The following is a 22,144-nucleotide window of genomic DNA, read 5'->3' on the forward strand; positions in this document are numbered from 1 at the left end:
TGTAACTACTGCAGCGGCTTTTTGGTTTGAGGCGCTGGAGGAGTCGCTCCAGAGGGAGACTTCATATGACAAAGTCATGGATAGAATTCATGCCCTAAAGCTGGCTAATTCTTTTATCACAGATGCCGCTTTACAATTAGCTACCGGCGAAAAATTCTGGTTTTGCCATTATGGCGCGGAGAGCGCTTTGGCTCAAATCGTGGTCGGCTGACGTGTCGTCCAAAACAAAATACTAAATATTCCTTTCAAGGGAAAGGACCCTTTTCGGGCCCCGAGTTGAAAGAAATTATTTCGGATATCACTGGGGGAAAGGGCCATGCCCTCCCTCAAGATAGACCATTTTAAGGCGAAAAACAAGGCTAATTTTCACTCCTCTCGCAACTCAGGAGCGGCCCTGCTTCAACCTCTGCAAACGCAAAGCAAGAGGGTAACGCTTCACAGTCCCAAAGCAACCTGGAAACACTTGCAGGGCTGGAACAAAGGTAAACAGGCCAAGAAGCCTGCGGCTGCTACTAAGACAGCATGAAGGGGTGGCCCCTGATCCGGGACCGGATCTGGTAGGGGGCAGACTCTCTCTCTTCGCTCAGGCCTGGGCAAGAGATGTTCACGATCCCTGGGCTTTAGAGATTGTTACCCCAGGGATATCTTCTAGAATTCAAGGGACTCTCCTCCAAGGGGAAGGTTCCACATTTTTCGTTTGTCTCTTCAGACCAGACAAAGAAACAGGCGTTCTTACATTGCGTAGAAGATCTACTAAGATGGGAGTGATATATCCAGTTCCAATTGCAGAACAAGGACTGGGTTTTTACTCAAACCTGTTTGTAGTTCCCAAAAAGGAAGGAACTTTCAGGCCAATCCTGGATCTAAAAATTCTAAACAATTCCTCAGAGTTCCATCATTCAAAATGAAAACCATTCGGACAATTTTTGCCGATGATCCAGGAAGGTCAATATATGACTACCGTGGGATCTAAAGGATGCGTACCTACATATTCCTATCCACAAAGATCACCATCAGTTCCTAAGGTTCACCTTTCTGGACAAGCATTACCAGTTTGTGGCCCTTCCTTTCGGGTTAGGCCACTGCCCCCAGAATTTTTACAAAGGTGCTAGGGTCCCTCCTAGTGGTACTAAGGACCGCGGGGCATTGCAGTAGCACCTTACCTAGACGACATCTTAATACAGGCGTCGTCTTTTCACAGAGCCAAGGCTCATACGGACATTGTTCTGGCCTTTCTAAGGTCTCACGGGTGGAAGGTGACGTCGAAAAAAGTTCTCTGTCCCCGCTCACAAGGGTTCCCTTCTGGGAACACTAATAGACTTGGTAGAAATGAAAAATATTTCTGACGGAGGTCAGAAAGTTAAAGCTTTTAACTACTTGCGAGTTCTTCATTCCATTCCTCTGCCTTCTGTAGCTCAGTGCATGGAGGTAATCGGATTAATGGTTGCGGCAATGGACGTGGTCCCTTTTGCCCGAATTCATCTCAGACCACTGCAACTGTGCATGCTCAAACAGTGGAATGGGGATTATGCAGATTTGTCTCCTCAAATACTACTGGACCAGAAAACCAGAGATTCTCTTCTCTGGTGGTTCTCTCAGGATCACCTGTCTCAGGGAATGTGCTTCCGCAGACTGGAGTGGATCATTTTCACGACCGATGCCAGTCTGTTAGGCAGGGGTGCGGTCTGGGACTCTCTGAAAGCTCAGGGCCTATGGGTCTCGGGAAGAGTCTCTTCTCCCGATAAACATTCAGGAACTGAGAGTGATATTCAACACGCTCCAGGCATGGCCTCAACTAGCGGCGGCCCAAATTCATCAGACAACATCACGACTGTAGCGTACATCAATCATCAGGGAGGAACAAAGAGCTCCCTAGTGAGAAGGAAGTAACCAAGATCATCAAATGGGCGGAGGATCACTCCTGCCACCTATCTGCAATTTACATCCCAGGAGTAGACAACTGGGAGGCGGATTTTCTAAGTCGTCAGACTTTTCACCCGGGGGCGTGGGAACTCCACCCGGAGGTTTTTGCCTCAGCTGACCCAGCTATGGGGCATTCTAGAATTGGATCTGATGCGGTCCCGTCAGAACACCAAACTTCCTCTTTACGGATCCAGGTCCAGGGACCCCAAGGCGGCACTGATAGATGCTCTAGTAGCGCCTTGGTCCTTCAATCTGGCTTATGTCTTTCCACCGTTTCCCCTTCTCTCCTCGGCTGGTAGCCAGAATCAAACAGGAGAAGGCTTCTGTAATTCTGATAGCGCCTGCGTGGCCACGCAGGACTTGGTTATGCAGACCTAGTGGACATGTCATCTGTCCACCTTGGACACTGCCATCGAGGCAGGATCTTCTAATTCAGGGTCCATTCAAGCATCCAAATCTAGTTTCTCTGCAACTGACTGCTTGTAGATTGAACGCTTAATTCTATCTAAGCGTGGGTTCTCTGAATCGGTTATAGATACTCTGATCCAGGCTAGAAAGCCTGTCACCAGGAAGATTTACCATAAGATATGGCGGAAATATCTTTGTTGGTGTGAATCCAAGGGTTACTCGTGGGGTAAGATTAGGATTCCCAGGATATTGTCTTTTCTCCAAGAAGGATTGGAGAAAGGTTTGTCAGCTAGTTCCTTAAAGGGACAGATATCTGCTCTGTCTATCCTGTTACACAAGCGTCTGGCAGAAGTACCAGACGTTCAAGCGTTTGCACAGGCTTTAGTCAGAATTAAGCCTGTCTATAAACCTTGGCTCCTCCATGGAGTCTTAATTTAGTTTTTTCAGTTCTTCAAGGGTTCCGTTTGAACCTTTACATCCATAGATATTAAGTTATTATCTTGGAAAGTTTTGTTTTTGGTAGCTATTTTCTCTGCTCGAAGAGTTTCAGAATTGTCTACTTTGCAGTGTAATTCACCTATATCTGGTGTTCCATGCAGATAAGGTTGTTTTGCGTACCAAACCTAGTTTTCTTCCGAAAGTGTTTTCTAATAAGAATATTAACCAGGAAATTATTGTTCCTTCTCTGTGTCCTAATCCAGTTTCTAAGAAAGGAACGGACTATTACACAATCTTGATGTGGTTCGTGCTTTAAAATTCTATTAAAAGCAACTAAAGATTTCAGACAAACATCATCCTTGTTTGTTGTCTATTCTGGTAAGAGGAAGAGGTCAGAAAGCGACTGCTACCTCTCTTTCCTTCTGGCTGAAAAGCATCATCCGATTGGCTTATGAGACTGCTGGACAGCAGCCTCCTGAACTAATTACAGCTCATTCCACCAGAGCTGTGGCTTCCACATGGGCTTTCAAGAATGAGGCTTCTGTTGAACAGATTTGTAAGGCAGCGACTTGGTCTTCTCTGCATACTTTTGCCAAATTTTACAATTCGATACTTTTGCTTCTTCGGAGGCTATTTTTGGGAGAAAAGTTTTGCAAGCAGTGGTGCCTTCCATTTAGGTTACCTGACTTGTTCCCTCCCTTCATCCGTGTCCTAAAGCTTTTGTATTGGTATCCCACAAGTAAAGATGAATCCGTGGACTGGATACACCTTGTAAGAGAAAACAGAATTTATGCTTACCTGATAAACTTACTTACTCTTACGGTGTATCCAGTCCACGGCCCGCCCTGGCATTTAAGTCAGGATAAAAATTTTTTGTTTTAAAACTACAGTCACCACTGCACCCTATGGTTTCTCCTTTTTTTCTCCTATCGTCGGTCGAATGACTGAGGGGGGACGGAGCCTGGGGGGAGCTATATGGACAGCCTCTGCTGTGTGCTCTCTTTGCTACTTCCTGTAGGGAATGAGAATATCCCACAAGTAGGATGAATCCGTGGGACTGGATACACGAAAAGAGAAAGTAATTTATCAGGTAAGCATAAATTCTGTTTTTATCAATAAAGTGTACTTTGTGTTTTCACCTGAATGCTAGTCTTTCTAGTTATTTGGGTGAGTTCTGCCTAAAATCACTTTCTCGCTACATAGCGACAGGTTCCAGGTATCGGGGAGGATCCATTGGCGGAGTTACCCAGTCGGGATAGCCGGAATCCTTCCAGACTTATAACACTAGCACAAAAATACAAGCGAAATGGATTGAGCTCAGTGATGTTATTAATGCTCCCAAATTGTTAGATAAATAGTTTATTATTATTTTTCAAGTCCTTTCTAGAAAGAAAACTGTACTAGGTCATGTGATGTACTTTTTAAGGAACTCTATTGACTGAAATAGAGAACACATAGTGCATTGTGTTACAGAAATACTTCCTTTATTACTGCAGGCCTGTTTCCTAAATTTGTCTTAGTTCTTCTCACTATCCATGTCCTCTACTGCATATTTCTTTCTCTTTCTATTCTGTTTTCCTTTCATTTTACAGAACTTTCTTCACTTCTATTAAACTCCTTATTTAATCTTTACCCTCTGGCCTCTAGTTATCAAGCTGTCTTACTTACCTGCATTCGCCGGCCCAATACGCTCGCCTAAGCTCGCCTTACATCGCCCGCCGCGGACCTGAATACGTTTGCCAAAGTTATCAAGAAAGCTGTCAAGAAGCCGCGCATCAAGTACGGAGCGATGAGCAGCGGACTGTTGTTAACTGACAGTCATCGATCTCGCTGCCTCATCGCTTCTTCGCAGCTTTCTGGTTAGCCTGTCACTAAGCACCAACACTAAACTATACAGTTTTTCCCCCTAAACCGGCCGCTCCCGGAGCCCGCCCGCACCTAAATATACTTATTACCCCTAAACCGCAGCTCCCGGACCCCGCCGCAACTATAATAAATATATTAACCCCTAAAACCGCCGCTCCCGTATTTCCCGCCACCACTATAATAAATCTTATGAACCCCTAAACTGCCGCTCTCGGACCCTGCTGCAACTATAATAAATATATTAACCCCTAAACCGCCGCTCCCGGACCCCGCCGCCACTTATAATAATTATATGAACCTCTAAACTGCCGCTCCCGGACCCCGCCGCCACCTAGATTAAACCCTATTAACCCCTAATCTGCGCCCACCTACATAAAGTTATTAACCCCTATCCTGCCGGATCCCGGACTCCGCCCGCAAATAAATTAATAGTTTAACCCCTAAACCGCCGCACCCGGAGCCCTCCGCCACCGAACATTACATTTATTAACCCCTATCCTGCCCCCCCTACACCGCCGCCACCTACAGTACATTGATTAACCCCTAATCTACCCCCTACACCGCGCCACTATATTAAATGAATTAACCCAATACCTAAGTCTAACCCTAACCCTAACACCCCTAACTTAAATATTATTTAAATTTATCTAAATAAATATTCCTATCATTAAAAAAATTAATCCTTATTTAAAACTAAATACTTACCCTATAAATAAACCCTAAGATAGCTACAATATAATTAATAATTACATTGTAGCTATTTTTAGGATTAATATTTATTTACAGGTATATTTGTATTTATTTAACTAGGTACAATAGTTTTAATAGATAATAAAAATTTCATAGCTACCTAGTTAAAATAATTACAATATTACCTGTAAAATAAATCCTAACCTAAGTTACAAAGACACCTAACACTACACTATCAATAAATTAATTAAATTAATAAACTACAATTATCTAAAAGAAAATACAATTAAATAAACTAAACTATAGTACAAAAACAAACAAACACTAAATTACAAAAAATAAAAAAATATTACAAGAATTTTAATCTAATTACACCTAATCTAAGCCCCCTAATAAAATAAAAAAGCCCCCCAAAAAAATAAAATTCCCTACCCTAAACTAAATTACAAAAGTAATCAGCTCTTTTACCAGCCCTTAAAAGGGCTTTTTTGCGGGGCATTGCCCCAAAGTAATCAGCTCTTTTACCTGTAAAAAAAAAGCAATACAATACCCCCCCAATATTACAACCCACCACCCACACACCCCTACTCTAAAACCCACCCGATCCCCCTTTAAATAAACCTAACACTACCCCATTGAAGATCACCCTACCTTGAGCTGTGTTCACCCAGCCGGGCACCACTGGTCATGAATCCAGCCAACGCGGAGCCATCCTCTTCTTCTGATGTCCTAACAGTGAATGAAGGTTCCTTTAAATGACGTCATCCAAGATGGCGTCCCTCGAATTCCGATTGGCTGATAGGAGTCTATCAGCCAATCGGAATTAAGGTAGGAAAAATCCGATTGGCTGATGTAATCAGCCAATCGGATTGAAGTTCAATCCGATTGGCTGATTGGATCAGCCAATAGAATTGACGTCGCATTCTATTGGCTGATCCAATCAGCCAATCGGATTGAACTTCAATCTGATTGGCTGATGTAATCAGCCAATCGGATTTTTCCTACCTTAATTCCGATTGGCTGATAGAATCCTATCAGCCAATTGGAATTCGAGGGACGCCATCTTGGATGACGTCATTTAAAGGAACCTTCATTCGCTGTTAGGACATCGGAAAAAGAGGATGGCTCCGCGTCGGCTGGATTCAAGATGGCTCCGCTCCGGTTGATTGAAGATAGAAGATGCCGCTTGGATGAAGACATCTGCCGCTTGGAGGACCTCTTCTGCTCCGATCGGATGAAGACTTCTGCCGGTCCGGATGTCCTCTTTTGCCCCATCGGATGACCAGTGGTGCCCGGCTGGGTGAACACGGCTCAAGGTAGGGTGATCTTCAATGGGCTAGTGTTATGTTTATTTAAGGGGGGATCGGGTGGGTTTTAGAGTAGGGGTGTGTGGGTGGTGGGTTGTAATGTTTGGGGGTATTGTATTGCTTTTTTTACAGGTAAAAGAGCTGATTACTTTGGGGCAATGCCCCGCAAAAAGCCCTTATAAGGGCTGGTAAAAGAGCTGATTACTTTTGTAATTTAGTTTAGGGTAGGGAATTTTATTTTTTGGGGGGGCTTTTTTATTTTATTAGGGGGCTTAGATTAGGTGTAATTAGATTAAAATTCTTGTAATATTTTTTTATTTTTTGTAATTTAGTGTTTGTTTTTGTAATATAGTTTAGTTTGTTTAATTGTATTTTATTTTAGATCATTGTAGTTTATTAATTTAATTAATTTATTGATAGTGTAGTGCTAGGTGTCTTTGTAACTTAGGTTAGGATTTATTTTACAGGTAATTTTGTATTTATTTTAACTAGGTAGCTATTAAATAGTTATTAACTATTTAATAGCTATTGTACCTAGTTAAAATAAATACAAATATACCTGTAAAATAAATATAAATCCTAAAATAGCTACAATGTAATTATTAATTATATTGTAGCTATCTTAGGGTTTATTTTATAGGTAAGTATTTAGTTTTAAATAGGATTAATTTATTTAATGAAAGGAATATTTATTTAGATAAATTTAAATAATATTTAAGTTAGGGGGGTGTTAGAGTTAGGGGTAAATTCATTTAATATAGTGGCGGCGGTGTAGGGGGGTAGATTATGGGGTTAATCAATGTACTGTAGGTGGCGGGGATGTAGGGGGGCAGGATAGGGGTTAATAAATGTCATTTAGGTGGCGGAGGGCTCCGGGTGCGGCGGTTTAGGGGTTAAACTCCTAGGCAGGATATGGGTTAATAACTTTATGTAGGTGGCAGCGGTATAGGGGGCGGCAGATTAGGGGTTAATAGGTATAATGTAGGTGGCTGCGGGGTCCGGGAGTGGAGGTTTAGGGGTTAATAAGTTTATTATAGTGGCGGCGGGGTCCGGGAGCTGCGGTTTAAGGGGAAATAAGTTTATTTAGGTGCGGCGGGGTCCGGGGGGGCAGATTAGGGGTGTTTAGACTCGGGGTACATGTTAGGGTGTTAGGTTCAGACACTTCCCATAGGAATCAATGGGATATCGGGCAGCAGTGAACATAAGCTCTCTCTGCTGTCAGACTTCCATTGATTCCTATGGGATCCGCCGCCTCCAGGGCTGCGGATTGAAAACCAGGTACGCTGGGCCGGAATAGTGGCGAGCGTACCTGGTAGGTATTTGATAACTACCAAAAGTAGTCAGATTGTGCCGAACTTGCGTTCGGGAACATCTGTAGTGACGTAACCATCGATCTGTGTCGGACTGAGTCCGGCGGATCGTATGTTACGTCACTAGATTCTACTTTTGCCGGGCTGTAGGGCTTGATAACTATGGCGAATCAGACTCGCCACAAATAGGCTGCAGAATTCCAGCGTATTTGCGGTTGACGGCTTGATAACTAGAGGCCTTTGTCCCTTGTTAGGGTTACCCTTAATTTTGTTACCTTCCCCATCCCCTTTCCTTACCTTGCACAGCTGTGCCACCATAGAAACTCTGGGTTCTGTTATTTGGCTCTCCTTGTTGTCCTCTCTGAAAAACAGCAGAATCTTATCCTGGTCTCTGTCCTCCTTCTCCACCAACAGAGCCTTTACATAGTGAGGGTCTAATAAGGGAAGATAAGAAAGTTGTGGAACAATAAAATGAAGAGAAGGAACGTGTCAATCAAAGACAGAGAGGTTGTCAAACACACATGTCTGCTCTCCTGCTGTGTGTATGTCAGATTATCACCACAATAGGTTTTCTTCTATTTACTGCAGTGAACCTTTTTTGTCTCAGTTCTCCTTATTTTGTTCCTCAATCCTTTGCTTAAAGAGACAGTAAACACCTTGTCATTTCTGTTGTGCTGCTATAGAGCCAAGTCTTAATGTTTTGTTTTTTAAACAATTTATCATTATTTTAACTTCAATAGTCATAAAGTTAATTTAACTTTCACTGTTTTACAGTTATCTGCTAAATCCAATAAGGGAAACATATGTACAAGGGGTAACCTTCAGAACAGTGACAGACCTGTTTAACAGAGGGCCCTGTTGCAATTTTTTTGGGCCCCAAATGGTAACTCAGTAGTAAGCAGTACTAATAATATAGATGCTGCTCTACATACGATTTGTGGATACATAGATAGATAGATAGATAGATAGATAGATAGATAGATAGATAGATAGATGGACTTGCAACCTGCACCAATAAAAATCTCCCATGCCTTAGGATTGTAAACATTCTGCATACACCTATATATAGACTGCTATGCCCCCCCCCCCCCCCAGTACTTGGGCCCTGGTGCCACTGCACCTGCTTCCAGATCTGCTTAAGACGTGAGCAGGGTACATTTCAAGGTCTGAAAATTAGAAAATCTCCAACTTTCAAAGCTCAAGTACATAAAAGGGGGCAAAATAAATAATGAAAGTATATTGCAAAATAGTTTTTTACACATAACTAAATATTTTATATAAACATCTAAAGGTGTTTACTGTCCCTTTAAATCACAAATCTCTGTTGGCTCATCACTTTCTACTTTATATCCGCATTTTTTTTGTTATCCTACAAATAGTTCTTGTCTAAACAAATGTTTCTCAACTCCATCCCTCAAGTTTATGTAACAGACGGGATTGTGATTATTTCCATGCTTGGGCTGATCCGGTGCTTACTCACTTGCTAATATAACATATATTAGAAATTAAACATTGTTTTTGCAAATCCACCCATGAATATAGCCCATGTAAATCATTTACTTATTCTCCAGCTATAGCCAATCAGAGGTCCGATAGAAAAGATTGAACTTTGCCTATATAAAATAATGTTTAGTTAATAATGTTTTAGGTCCTGATGATCTAAAGCTCTCTGCTCAGTTGAGATTATCTAAGAATTCTCATCCGTACAGTGAGTCCCCTCCAAAAAATGTAGAAACACAAATTTTACCTTGAGACATGTGTATATCACTATGTAGTGCTCTTTATGTGAATAAGAAACTTCTACATTATAAGGTCTAAAATAAAATAAAATAAAAAAGATTTTGTGTGATTTCTCTTCAAGCCGTTAGTCTCTAAAAAATACGGTGTCTGTCCTATACGCATGTATGTTGTGACATGCCATCTCCTTCAAAAGGAGTTGAGACGATAAAGGGCTAGATTACAAGTAGAGCGCTAATTTATTGCGTGCCCTTTAAATGGTCAAATTTGCCAATTTACAGGTGAGCAATAAATAACCGGCCATTACAAGTGGTTGGTTATTGCTACCGCGAGCTAGGACTCATAAAATTAACCAGAAATCAGAAAACCGTGGTATTCGAGCCAAATTGTGTTCATTCACCCTCCTAATCGACACTATTTGAAGCTCTCACGAAGTTATCAAAAAATCTACATTTACACTCGCGTCTTTTCCAACCTAGTTTTCAATCCACCACCCTTGAGGTCGCGGATGCCATTAAACTCAATGGGAGTCTGAAAACACAGAAAGCTTATGTTTGATGCTGCAAGAGAATGAAGCATATGACATAATAAAAGTAAATTAGAAACTTTATTAAATTTGTATACCCTTTCGAATTCAAACAATATTATTGCTCCACATTTGGTGCACTAGTAGATATAAGGATAAAATTAAAAATACATTACTACTTATGAATTATTCTACAAATTTGTCTCTCATTACAAAGCAAGGGGACAATATTATTTCTACAAATTTGTTGAAAAGTTTTGCCCCAAACCTGTCGCACTAATAGATATAAAGATAAAAATGAAATAAATACACAACATAATATAGCTAACTTCCTTTTTATTTTTTGGAAAAATCTATGTGCACCATGTTTAAGCCATGTAATACAAGTCCCACTCTCCACTTTGCACCATATTTGACTCAACACTTTTCGCACCAATTATGACGCTCCTAAAACTCCTAAACATTCCACACACTATTGATTTTTTCCACCACTTTTGATTGGAATATGCATAATCACATGATTTATGACATCAGCCAATCTGATTCAAATACACATTATACACTATCACTAACAAATCAAATTGCTCGATACTTGTGTCACTGATCACTCATCAGAACTTGTAAGCGCCATTTGTTACATTGTGTATTATACTTTGAAAGTATGTATATGCGAAATTAGAATTAAAGATAAACTGATGCTGACATTAGGACACTCAGTGTAATATTTTAGACAAGGATTTTAAAATTCAAATTGATGTTTGATTCAATATAATCTTAAACTGATTGCTCAAAGGGATAGCCCACCTAACTTTAAACTGTCATGATTCTGATAGAGCAGAAATTAAAATCACCTCTACTGGCATGCTATTTTCAGTGTATTTCTTCCTTCTCTTGAATTTCTTTTTCAGTAAGAAATGTCATCTTATATGCCAGCCCATTTTATAACACCTGTGAAGGGGTGGTTTTTAAAACTAGATTGCAATCAGGAGGGGTTACACAGATACAGAGAGAAAACTGGTCCAGCTCTTAAAATATCCATTGATTGCAAATAAATACATATGATACCCTGATTACATGCTATATTCACAATTATTCCTGCTCAGAATAATAATAGATGTACACTATATACATATAGTGGTATAAATAAACACAGATATGAAAGACAGCATTGTTTAGAACAAAAAAAAGGAATTTAGGGACATGTTAATATGTTTGCAAAAGATTTCTGACATAACACACACACACACACATACACACATATATATATATATATATATATATATATATATATATACAAGTATGTGCAAAGATATATGTACAAATTCTAGCATTAATAATCATTAAAAAAATATGAGATAAAAGCATATCATGACTTCTAGAAACACAAATACACATTATTGTATGTGAAAGTATCATATAACAGATTTTGTATAAGAAATCAATATAAAAATAACTTTCTATGAGATATTGTTTGTTGAGGTATAAATGTAGCTATTTCTTGGACATTAACAGTTGAAAAATAGAAGATTAGCTTTAGAGAAATGTGATTGTTCATGGACAGTAATGAAATGGTATAAATAAAGTTGGGAAAAACCCAAATAACTGAGACATCGATGACTGTTAGTTAACACCAATCTGATGCTCTTCACACCGTACTTGACGCGCATGTTTTTGACGGAATTTTTGATAAATAAGGAGATCGTATTCAGGTCTGCGGCAGAGATTTTTGGCAATGTCTGGCGAGCGTATTGACGCCGGTGAATGCAACATAGTTGACGCTTTGATAAATAGGCCCCTTCATTTTAACATCTGTTCTTCACTATGTGCTGTCTCCCTTTTATTTCTTGTCTTGTGTTCATTCTCTTATTTTGTTCACTTAGGATTTACTCCTCTTTGTCATTATATTGATGCTATTTGTTTAGATTAGATTATTTAAGATTGATACTTTTCATACTCACTTTTCACTAGCTTGTCTCCTGTGCATAATAGTGGTTTACTGCCATGAATTTTTTTGAACTTTGGTTGCATTGTCCGTCCGTTGTTTGTCTGGTGGACAATTGTAGAATATGTCTCATTCCCTGAGAGGAATACAATCTCAGTAATTAAGATAGCAAAGTTACATAGAAACAAGAAAACAAAGAGAGAGGTTAGCAAGAAGAATTCAGGAAAGAGAATGAAATGTACAAATATGATGAGGAATAAAACGTTATAGAAATGGGTTATATGGTACAATGACAGGGGTTATATGGAGAGGTTTTAGAGTGCTATAGGAGGACATATAGATAAGCGAGATAAGATGGTGCAATATGGGCGTTTAAAGGAAGTGTTTTTACTGTGCAATAAGGCAAGTTATATGGTGTATTATAAACACTAAAAAAAGGTGCCTGCTAGGTTTAAATGTGTGTAAATAAATGTCATTCCCCACTTAGGAAACGTTAGTTACGAAAACAAACGGCACATTCCTTTGCAAGCATATAATCCAAAGCTGGCTATCTACAATTGTGCTAGTTCAATATATAAACCCTTTTAAAAATGAATTATTACAAATATTACACAAATGTCAGGACGAGTATCAGAAAGAATGTTGATATAATGTTTACCTAATCGTTTCTTCACTTTAATTAAAAAGTAGCAAAGCTGGAACAATATTAAAACAAGCCTTGGACACAAAATATATTCTTTTTTCTATTATGGTACAATACACAGATCATTTGAAAAAAAAATGTAAACATATAACAACAAAAGAGTTTAGCAAATACCATATAATATTGAGCGAAAATGTGAGTTTAATAGAAAAGAAATTGTTAATCATATATTGTTAAACACAGTAGTATTACCACACCCCGAAACTGTCAAATTTGAAAGTTTTAATTTACATATACATTTATTTAAAAAAAATCATCTGTATGAAACAAAGATATGTAGCTTAGGTAAATCAAGTGATGACACTTTTGCAAAGACTTAGGGGCTGATCACAATCAGATGTTTACAACATGTTAATAGTTGCAGGTGAGCCCTTTTTGTTGTTGACACGATCATAACCATCAATTTGGAAGCATTTTTTTTCATTAAGACTTTCGGTGAAAAAATGGCCGATAATTAACGTGTTAGTCCTCTTTTTTCTGGTCACAATCTAAATTCTCAATACTTATATGTAACATTGGTTTTGCCGATGGCTAAAACATATTAAAATTTCACTTACCATGTTGGATGAGAAGTGACATTACTAAACAGATATAAACATAACCCGCTCAATCAAAGTTAAAAATTAATAATAATAAGCAGTTTTACACTAAAACAAATTAGCTACATCAATAATTCACCAGATACCCACTATAATAATGTCCTGTTAAAATCCCTTAAATATACGCATATTCTCTAGGTATTTTGAGCACAACAGGTTAATTAGACACGTCTATTGGCATCACTACACACTGCTAAAACTGATCATTCAACATATAGGCCCTGCAACCCCCCAAAAAAATCTCCTTTTTGTTTGTCCTTAATTCTGTGCATTAGGATTTTAATGTATAAAAATCAAAAGATTAAAGACTCAGATAATTATCTTCTGTTGTCTTTAAGAAGTAACCATTTTAAACTTGAGGGGTATTAACTGTAGAAGCATTTTAAGATTGTGATAACTGGAAAAAAACTGACAATACCAGTCAACGTTTAGAGATTGTAATCTGACAAAAAGAAGCACAAGATTGATATAATTCTCCTTAGTTGGATAAGTATTGACACTTCCCTTCTAAGTGAGAATACTGCATACACAGGATTATTAGCTTCGTTGTGCTCTATAATACATGCAGAATCTGTGATTCCTACACATGATGTATACAGAAAACTTTTATGGATATGATTTATTATGCAGATATGTAAACTTTCACAATTGAAATTCAAATGATTTGATACAGTTCTCTCTTTATTATGGAGACATTATTACTTTGGCCCCTATTTAACAAAGTCTGGCGGACCTGATCCGACAGTGTGGATCAGGTCCCCCAGACCTCGCTGAATACGGAGAGCAATACGCTCTCCGTATTCAGCATTGAACCAGCAGCTCACAAGAGCTGCTGGTGCAACGCCGCTCCCTGCAGACTCGCGGCCATTCGGCCGCCACTGGCCCGCCAGCAGGGGGGTGTCAATCAACCCAATCGTACTCGATCGGGTTGAATTGTGGTGATGTCTGACCGCCTGCTCAGAGCAGGCGGACAGCTTATGGAGCAACGGTCTTTGTGACCGCTGCTTCATAAATGCTGTTTCTGGCGAGCCTGCAGGCTCACCAGAAACAAGGGGCATCAAGCTCCATTCGGAGCTTGATAGAGAGGCCCCTTTGTGTTAGATAAATTAATCCATTCTATTTTCTTTTTATTAGGCACAGAGGTTTTTGTATTGGGACTTGCTGTGGTATAGACACAATTTGTTTTAATAATGTTACAGCTTTGCTACACTTTAATTGAAAATAAATCAAAATGACAGGAATTGAACCCACTAGTGACTAAGGTCTTTGACTCCTGGCCAGAATGAGCGGGCGGGTGGAAGGCAGCAGACCAACCAAGTAGGGTGGCGAGCTTTTGCCTATGTAAATTTGAATTAAATGCGAAAGGAGAAGGGGATGGTTGGTACGAGAGTCTTTAAAGGTGTAAGCAACCAAGGGTACCTTAGATACACTTTATTCCCTCTCTCACATCCTAGAAGGTAATGCACAAAAGAATCACAAAGGTCACATGATGAGACAGGAGCAGAAATAGAAAGCTAATCAGTCTCCCAGGAGTAATACTGATGCTCCCCCATTTAAGGGAAGAAATCACAGCCCAAAGCTGGCTGGTGACCTGTTGGTTAATGCCGTTGGATTGACGTTAATACACTTAGGTGGTTTAGAGAGACATGGCCAGTAAACAGAAGTGCAGAGAGGACAACTCACTGGAATGGTCCAGGCAGTGCAGCAGGGATGGGGGTGCCACTGGATACCAGGGCCAGAGTGGTAGCCTCAAGCTTTAGGGCTCTGTAAATCCATGGGTTCCCCCTGCTGCTGCACCTCCATATGAAATAAGGAGCATGTTATTTTGTCAAGTGAGCCTAAATTCCATTTTACTGATGGAGCAGTAGTGTTTTATTGAGTTTAATGGCTGGTTTTAATTATTAGTTATAATTCTATTATATAGTCAAATAATTAGCTGTAACCAATTAACTGTGGGATTTTCCATTTGCCAAACATTACCCCTTGTAATTAGTTGGGGAGGGGAAAAAAGTGAGTACTTTGGAGTGCATATTTAAATTAGGATGAGTTGTAGGGGGAGATTACATAACTATCTACTGTAATTTGTTTCTGATACTGATTTGTATATTTGTTTAATAGTTACAATATTGTTTGAATTCATGTAGTTATTTAGCTGAAGTTGTTATTTAGCTGAAGCTGATGTTGTAAATTATACTATACAATATAGGGACCCATCGAAAGTAACAGGGGTAGTTTTAGGAAAAGATTTATGGGCCATTATGAAGAGTGTTATGCATAAATTATAGATCAACAGGGAGAGGATATATTAGTTTATTTACAGCACACTAGACATGTATAAACAGTTTATATGATGAGATTGAGACAATTATAAATGTTATTGAAGACATTTTATGATTCACCTGTAATGAGTATATTAAAATTTGTCCCTGGTTTTTCAGGGGAGAATTCTTCAGCAAGATCATTGTTTTTTGTGAATGTTTTTTCATCCTGAAACAAAGAGATTAACTTAACATAGAAAAATTACTCAGATCCCCACATGACATCTGCAAAACATTGCATAACTGAAAACTTAATGACATGTCTTACCAGATACCAACAGCCTGGGTTATATGAATTGGTCCCACAGACAAGAAGCTTTCCTTCTAAGTGCCCCACAAGTGTCACATAATTGTAACAGTCTTTCTGCAAGAAATACTACATCAGTCAGGCAGTGATATATGAGAATTACAACATGGCACTGTGTGAGAACAATGGCAGCACTGACACATGTGATCTGAGGCTGCTGAGATGAAGGGGAGGGAAACAGTGGTGGAATAATGATTGGAGACGTTTATACAGATGAGTACTGCGGATAAAGGTATCATTTTATAAGAAGCTTAGATAGGAGGAGCCCTGTAAGGACAGTTTGTGGGATACGGTGTAAGAATGATGGATACAGGAATAAAGAATACTAGTTTGCTTGTGCAGGATATAATGTAAGAACCGTGGCTGTGGTTATTATTATTATTATTATTATTATTATTATTATTATTATCAGGTATTTGTAGAGCGCCAACAGATTCCGCAGCACTGTAAACATAGTCGGTGTACAGGATAGCTTTTGTAGGGGTCAAGTGGGTAGAGGGCCCTGCCGAGAGTTTCACTGTTGTAGTCGGCTCTTATGAAGTGATCTGTAAACAGCTGGGCCCATAGGCTTACAATCTAAGGGGTTCAAGGGGAAAGCAATGGCGTTAGGAAAGGTTAGTGTTGGTTGTATGCATCCCTGAATAGTAGAGTTTTTAGGGAGTGCTTGAAGCTGTTAAAACTAGGGGAGAGTCTTATGGAGCGAGGCAGGGAATTCCACAAGATGGGGGCCAGTCTGGAGAAGTCCTGTAAACGTGAATGTGAGGAAGTAACAAGAGAGGAGGAGATCCTGAGCTGATCGAAGGGGACGGGAGGGAGAGTATCTAGAGACAAGTTCTGAGATGTAGTGGGGAGCAGTGCAGTTGAGAGCTTTATATGTCAGGGTGAGGATTTTATGTTTAATCCTAGAGGCAAGAGGAAGCCAGTGAAGGGATTGGCAGAGAGGTGCAGCAGATGAAGAGCGACGAGTAAGGAAGATGAGCCTGGCAGAGGCATTCATAATGGATTGTAAAGGAGCTATGCGGCAGCTAGGTAGACCAGAGAGGACGGAATTGCAGTAGTCGAGGTGGGAAAGGATGAAAGAGTGGATTAAAATCTTGGTTGTATCTTGTGTAAGGAAATGTCTAATTTTAGCAATGTTTTTAAGGTGGAAGCGGCAGGCTTTAGCCAAGGACTGGATGTGAGGAGTGAAGGAAAGATCTGAGTCAAGTGTGACCCCAAGACATCGGGCAAGCAGGGTAGGGATAATGATGTAATTATTAACAGTTATAGAAATTTTGGGGGTGGAGACATTGGAAGAAGGGGGAAAAATAAGGAGTTCAGTTTTGGAGAGATTTAGCTTAAGGTAGTGAGAGGACATCCAAGATGAGATGTGAGAAAGACATTTAGTGACACGGGTTAGTAAGGAAGGAGGTAGGTCTGGTGCAGAGAGGTAGATTTGGGTGTCATCGGCATACAAATGGTATTGAAACCCATGGGACTTTATTAAGGAACCTAGTGATGACGTGTAGATTGAGAAGAGAAGGGGACCAAGGACAGAGCCTTGAGGTACCCCAACAGAAAGTGGTAACGGGGCAGAGGAGGCTCCGGAGAAGGCTACACTAAATGTACGGTTTGTCAGATAGGAAGAGAACCACGAGAGAGCTGTGTCACAAAAGCCAAAGGATTGGAGGGTTTGGAGCAGAAGAGGGTGGTCAACAGTGTCAAAGGCTGCAGACAGGTCAAGGAGGATAAGCAGAGAGAAGTGGCCTTTGGATTTTGCTGTAAGTAGGTCATTGGTAACCTTGACAATTGCTGTCTCTGTAGAGTGATGGGAATGAAATCCAGATTGCAGTGGGTCAAGAAGAGAGTTTAGTGTAAGAAAATGGGATAGACGTGTGTAAACTAGCTTTTCGAGGAGCTTTGAGGCAAGAGGGAGTAGGGAAATAGGGCGGTAATTGGAAGGGGAGGTTGGATCAAGGGAAGGTTTTTTGAGGATAGGTGTGACCAGTGCATGTTTAAGAGATGAGGGAAATATACCAGTGCTGAGGGAGAGGTTAAAAATGTGTGTGAGTAAGGGGGTGAGGGTAGAAGAGAGGGAGGGGAGTAGCTGTGAGGGGATGGGGTCGAGGGGACAGGTAGTGAGGTGGGAGGACAGTATAAGGGCAGAAACTTCATCCTCATTAACAGGGGCAGAAGAGCTGCATTTTTGGATATTTGGGTTTTGGGTGATCGTGAGCTTTTGAGGGGGTGGGAGATTGGAAGTATGTTGAGAGCTGATTTCACTTCTGATGGAGTCAATTTTGTTGTTGAAGTGGCTTGCAAAATCTTGAGCTGAGAGAGAGGTTGTGTTAGGAGGTGGGGGTGGGCGGAGAAGAGTGTTGAACGTGTTGAACAGATGTTTAGGGTTAGAGGAAAGAGTAGAGATGAGATTAGAAAAATATTGTTGCTTATAAAGATTAAGGGCAGAATAGTAGGAGTTCAGGATGAACTTGTAGTGAAGAAAGTCAGCTGAACTCCGAGATTTCCTCCAATGTCGCTCAGCAGTACAGGAGCATCTGCGTAGGTATAGTGTCAGAGGAGTACGCCAGGGCTGAGGATGACAGTGTGGTTTCTGAGCTAAGGTTGGAGGGGCCAGAGTGTCAATGACCGATGTAAGGGTGGCATTATACTGGCAGATAGATTGGTCAGGGCAGGAAAAGGAGGTGATGGATGAGAGGAGAGGTTTGAGAGAGCTAGCGAGCTGATGCAGATCTAGTGACTTAGTGCTTCTGTGAAGTTTGGTGTGAGGGGTAGAGGGAGGGGGAGTTGTAGGTGGTTAGGAATGATGTAAGATCTCTGAATTCAATTTCCTATCTTAGAGCATAGGGTAATAGCAAAATGGCTACAAAATAAAAGATAAACAAGGAAAGAATGATAAGTGTTGTTGATGAACAGTACACAGTTGCATGTTGTATAGGTGGTGAACAAGCCCCCACAGTTACATGTTGTATAGATGTGAACAAGCTACCACAGTTACATGTTGTATAGATGTGAACAAGCTCCCACATTTACATGTTGTATAGATGTGAACAAACTCCCACAGTTACATGTTGTATAGATGTGAACAAGCTCCCACAGTTACATGTTGTATAGATGTGAACAAGCTCCCACAGTTACATGTTGTATAGATGTCAACAAGCTCCCACAGTTACATCTTGTATAGATGTGAACGCTCTCAGAGTTTCTTGGGGAGCAGTGTGTGAGTGCTTATTATTGGGGTGCTTTATTACCTCTTTTTGGCAGTCATGATGGTCAGCTGGTATTGGAAACTGTAAAAACAAATAGATTAAAGAGTCTTACACAGATAGTAGCTTTATCATAAACATAAATAGCTTTGTACTGCCGAATGCAGGAATAGTGTACACAGAAATACAGAGCTTAGCACTAGTATACAGAATATGGCTCCTTAAGAGATGATGAAGGGATATTGAATTTAAAGGCAGGTGCATGTTCGGAGGAGTGCAAGCGTACTGCATTCTATTACATTTATAACATGTAGAAATATTTCATGTACCGTATTGTTTGTGGCATGACTGAAATTAAAGTGAAAAAGGTTTTCCTTGCCTCCAACATAGAGTGAGTTTGGAGATGAGAGGTAAAAGACAGGATAGGGCTCCTTCCTGAGTAGCATAAAGGAAGAATTTGTACCTAGGAGGGAACAAAGAGAGTATATAAAATGCATTTGCAACGTCCTCACAATCATAGTTCTGAAAGTTTACACACAGTTCATTGCTGTTAGCCGTTTATTAATGTAATAATTAATAATAAAATATGATTAATAAATACACATTCAAATTTAACTCTTTAAAATAAATTCCTAAATTCTTTTCGATAGGTTGTGCTATGAACACAGGATGCAATTGTGCAAACAAAAAGATAATGCACCACTTAGCCCAGAAAATTGTTGCAATTACAAATGTTTAGGCATTCTCAGGTTTATTTCTTTTGTTTATATTGGTATGACACAAAAAGGTGGAGAGAAAAAAAGCCAAATTTGACACATTCCACGCAAAATGTCAAAAATGGACTGGACAAAATTATTGGCACCTTCTCAAAATTGTAAGAAGTAATTGCATTCCAAGTTTGTGATGCTCCTGTAATTTGTAATTAAACTCACCTGTATCAGTTAACAAGTGCTGACAAAATAGAAATCACACTGGCTGGCAACCAGTTAAAACAGTTAAAAATGTACTCAACCTTTCTGTTGTTTGTCTCTGTGTGCCTCACTGAGCATGGAGAAGAGAAAGAGCAGCAAATAATTGTCTGAGTCTTTGAGAACAAAAATTGTGGCAAAGCATGGACAATTTCAAGGTTACAAGTCCATCTCCAGAGATCTTAAAGTCCTGTGCCCACTGTGCGCAACATTGTCAAGAAGTTTACAATGTAGCTATTCTCCCTGGACGTGGACGAAAGAGAAAAATTGATCAACAATTGCGACAAAGTATTGTTCAAATGGTGGATAAAGAACCTTGATTAACTTCCAGATAAATTCAAGCTGTCCTTCACACACAGGATACAAATGTGTCAGCTTGCACTATACGTCACCATCTGGATGAAAAGGGACACTATGGTAGAAGACCCAGTAGGACCCCACTGCTGACACAGATACATAAAAAGCCAGATTGGAGTTTGCCAAAACTTACCTGAGGAAGCCAAAATCCTTTTGGGAGAATGTGCCGTGGACAGACGAAACAAAAGTAACATCTTTTTGGTAAAGCCCATCATTCTACTGTTTTCAGAAAAAGAAATGAGGCTTTTAACCCCTTAAGGACCAGCGACGTACCCTGTATGTCACTGGCCTTTTTTTTGGGACTTAATTGTTTTATAGCAAGGTCTTGCCACCAGCGTTGAGACTGCTTTATTCCACAAAGCCTCCTGGACGGAGGGTATTAATAGCGTCTTCTTGCTAGACTTGTGCTATTATGTCCTGAAAAAACCCTTAATGACCAGTGACATACAGGGTACATTGTGGTCATTAAGGGGTTAAAGAAAAGAATACAGTCCCTACAGTCAAACATTGTGGAGGTTTACTGAAGTTTTGGGGTTGCTTTGCTGCTTCAGGCACTGGATGTCTTGACTGTGTGCATGGTATTGTGAAATCTGAAGACTACCAAAGAATTATGTGGTGCAATGTAGGGCCCAGTGTCTGTCAGAGGTTATGGGTCTTACATCAGGACAATGATCCAAAGTACACGTCAAGAAGCACCCAGAAATGGTTTAAGACAAAGCGCTGGAGAGTACTGACTTTGCCAGCAATGAGTCCAGATCTCAATCCCATAGAGCACCTGTGGAGAGATCTCAAACAGCAGTTGGGAAAAGGATCCCTTCCAATCTGAGAGACCTGGAGCAGTAGGTGATAGAATAGTGGGCCAAAATTCAAGTAGAGAGGTGTAAGAAACTCATTGATGGTTACAGGAAGCGATTGATTTCAGTTATTTTTTCTAAGGGCTGTGCTACCAAATATTAAATTGAGGGTTTAGCTTTTTTTTCTCCACTTTTTTGTGTAATAACAATATAAACATAATAAATAAGCATGAGAATGCCTACACAACTGTAATTGCAACAATTTTCTGGGCGAAGTGGTGCATTATCTGACAGAAATGCAGGGGTGCCAATATTTTTGGCCATCACTGTATATACTCATATAGATCTATGTAACTACCAATGGTGATTATTAAAGTTATATATGAGGGATCAGTAAAGTAATATTGTTTTTATATTTTCTAGTCTTTAATTTTGTATAATGTATATACAGGTACAAAACCCTTTATCCAAATTGTGTGGGACCGGAAAAGGTTTGGATTTGAGAATATTTGTATATTTGCACCTGTACAATGGGACCAAGTGTAAATAACAACATCTTAAGTAATTTAGGCAATATTTACATGTCATAATACAGTTTATACATGCAACCTAAAGGCAGTTTTATATCATTTGTAATATTTTTCTATACACAATACCATCAAAAAGATAGTACCGTACTATAATCAGAAAGGTAATAGTTGTTGTTTTTTTTAAATATATATAGACTAGAATTTGCTTTCTAGAACAC

The 22,144-nt window shown here is 39.8% G+C and overlaps 1 protein-coding gene across 1 annotated transcript in view; it reads right to left on the bottom strand.

The window, feature by feature from the left end:
* The window catches only part of SEMA7A (semaphorin 7A (John Milton Hagen blood group)), a 104,211-nt gene that overhangs the window by 36,187 nt on the left and 45,880 nt on the right, over positions 1–22,144 (bottom strand). The window contains exons 2-7 of the mRNA XM_053717332.1: positions 19,607–19,740; positions 19,323–19,361; positions 16,036–16,131; positions 15,849–15,936; positions 12,164–12,283; positions 8,240–8,376 (exon numbers count right to left, since the gene is read on the bottom strand). Coding sequence (XP_053573307.1) covers positions 8,240–8,376; positions 12,164–12,283; positions 15,849–15,936; positions 16,036–16,131; positions 19,323–19,361; positions 19,607–19,740 — 614 coding nt within the window. The remainder of the gene's footprint in view (positions 1–8,239; positions 8,377–12,163; positions 12,284–15,848; positions 15,937–16,035; positions 16,132–19,322; positions 19,362–19,606; positions 19,741–22,144) is intronic.

Source organism: Bombina bombina, chromosome 6 (genome assembly GCF_027579735.1).
Source record: "Bombina bombina isolate aBomBom1 chromosome 6, aBomBom1.pri, whole genome shotgun sequence".
Taxonomy (NCBI): domain Eukaryota; kingdom Metazoa; phylum Chordata; class Amphibia; order Anura; family Bombinatoridae; genus Bombina; species Bombina bombina.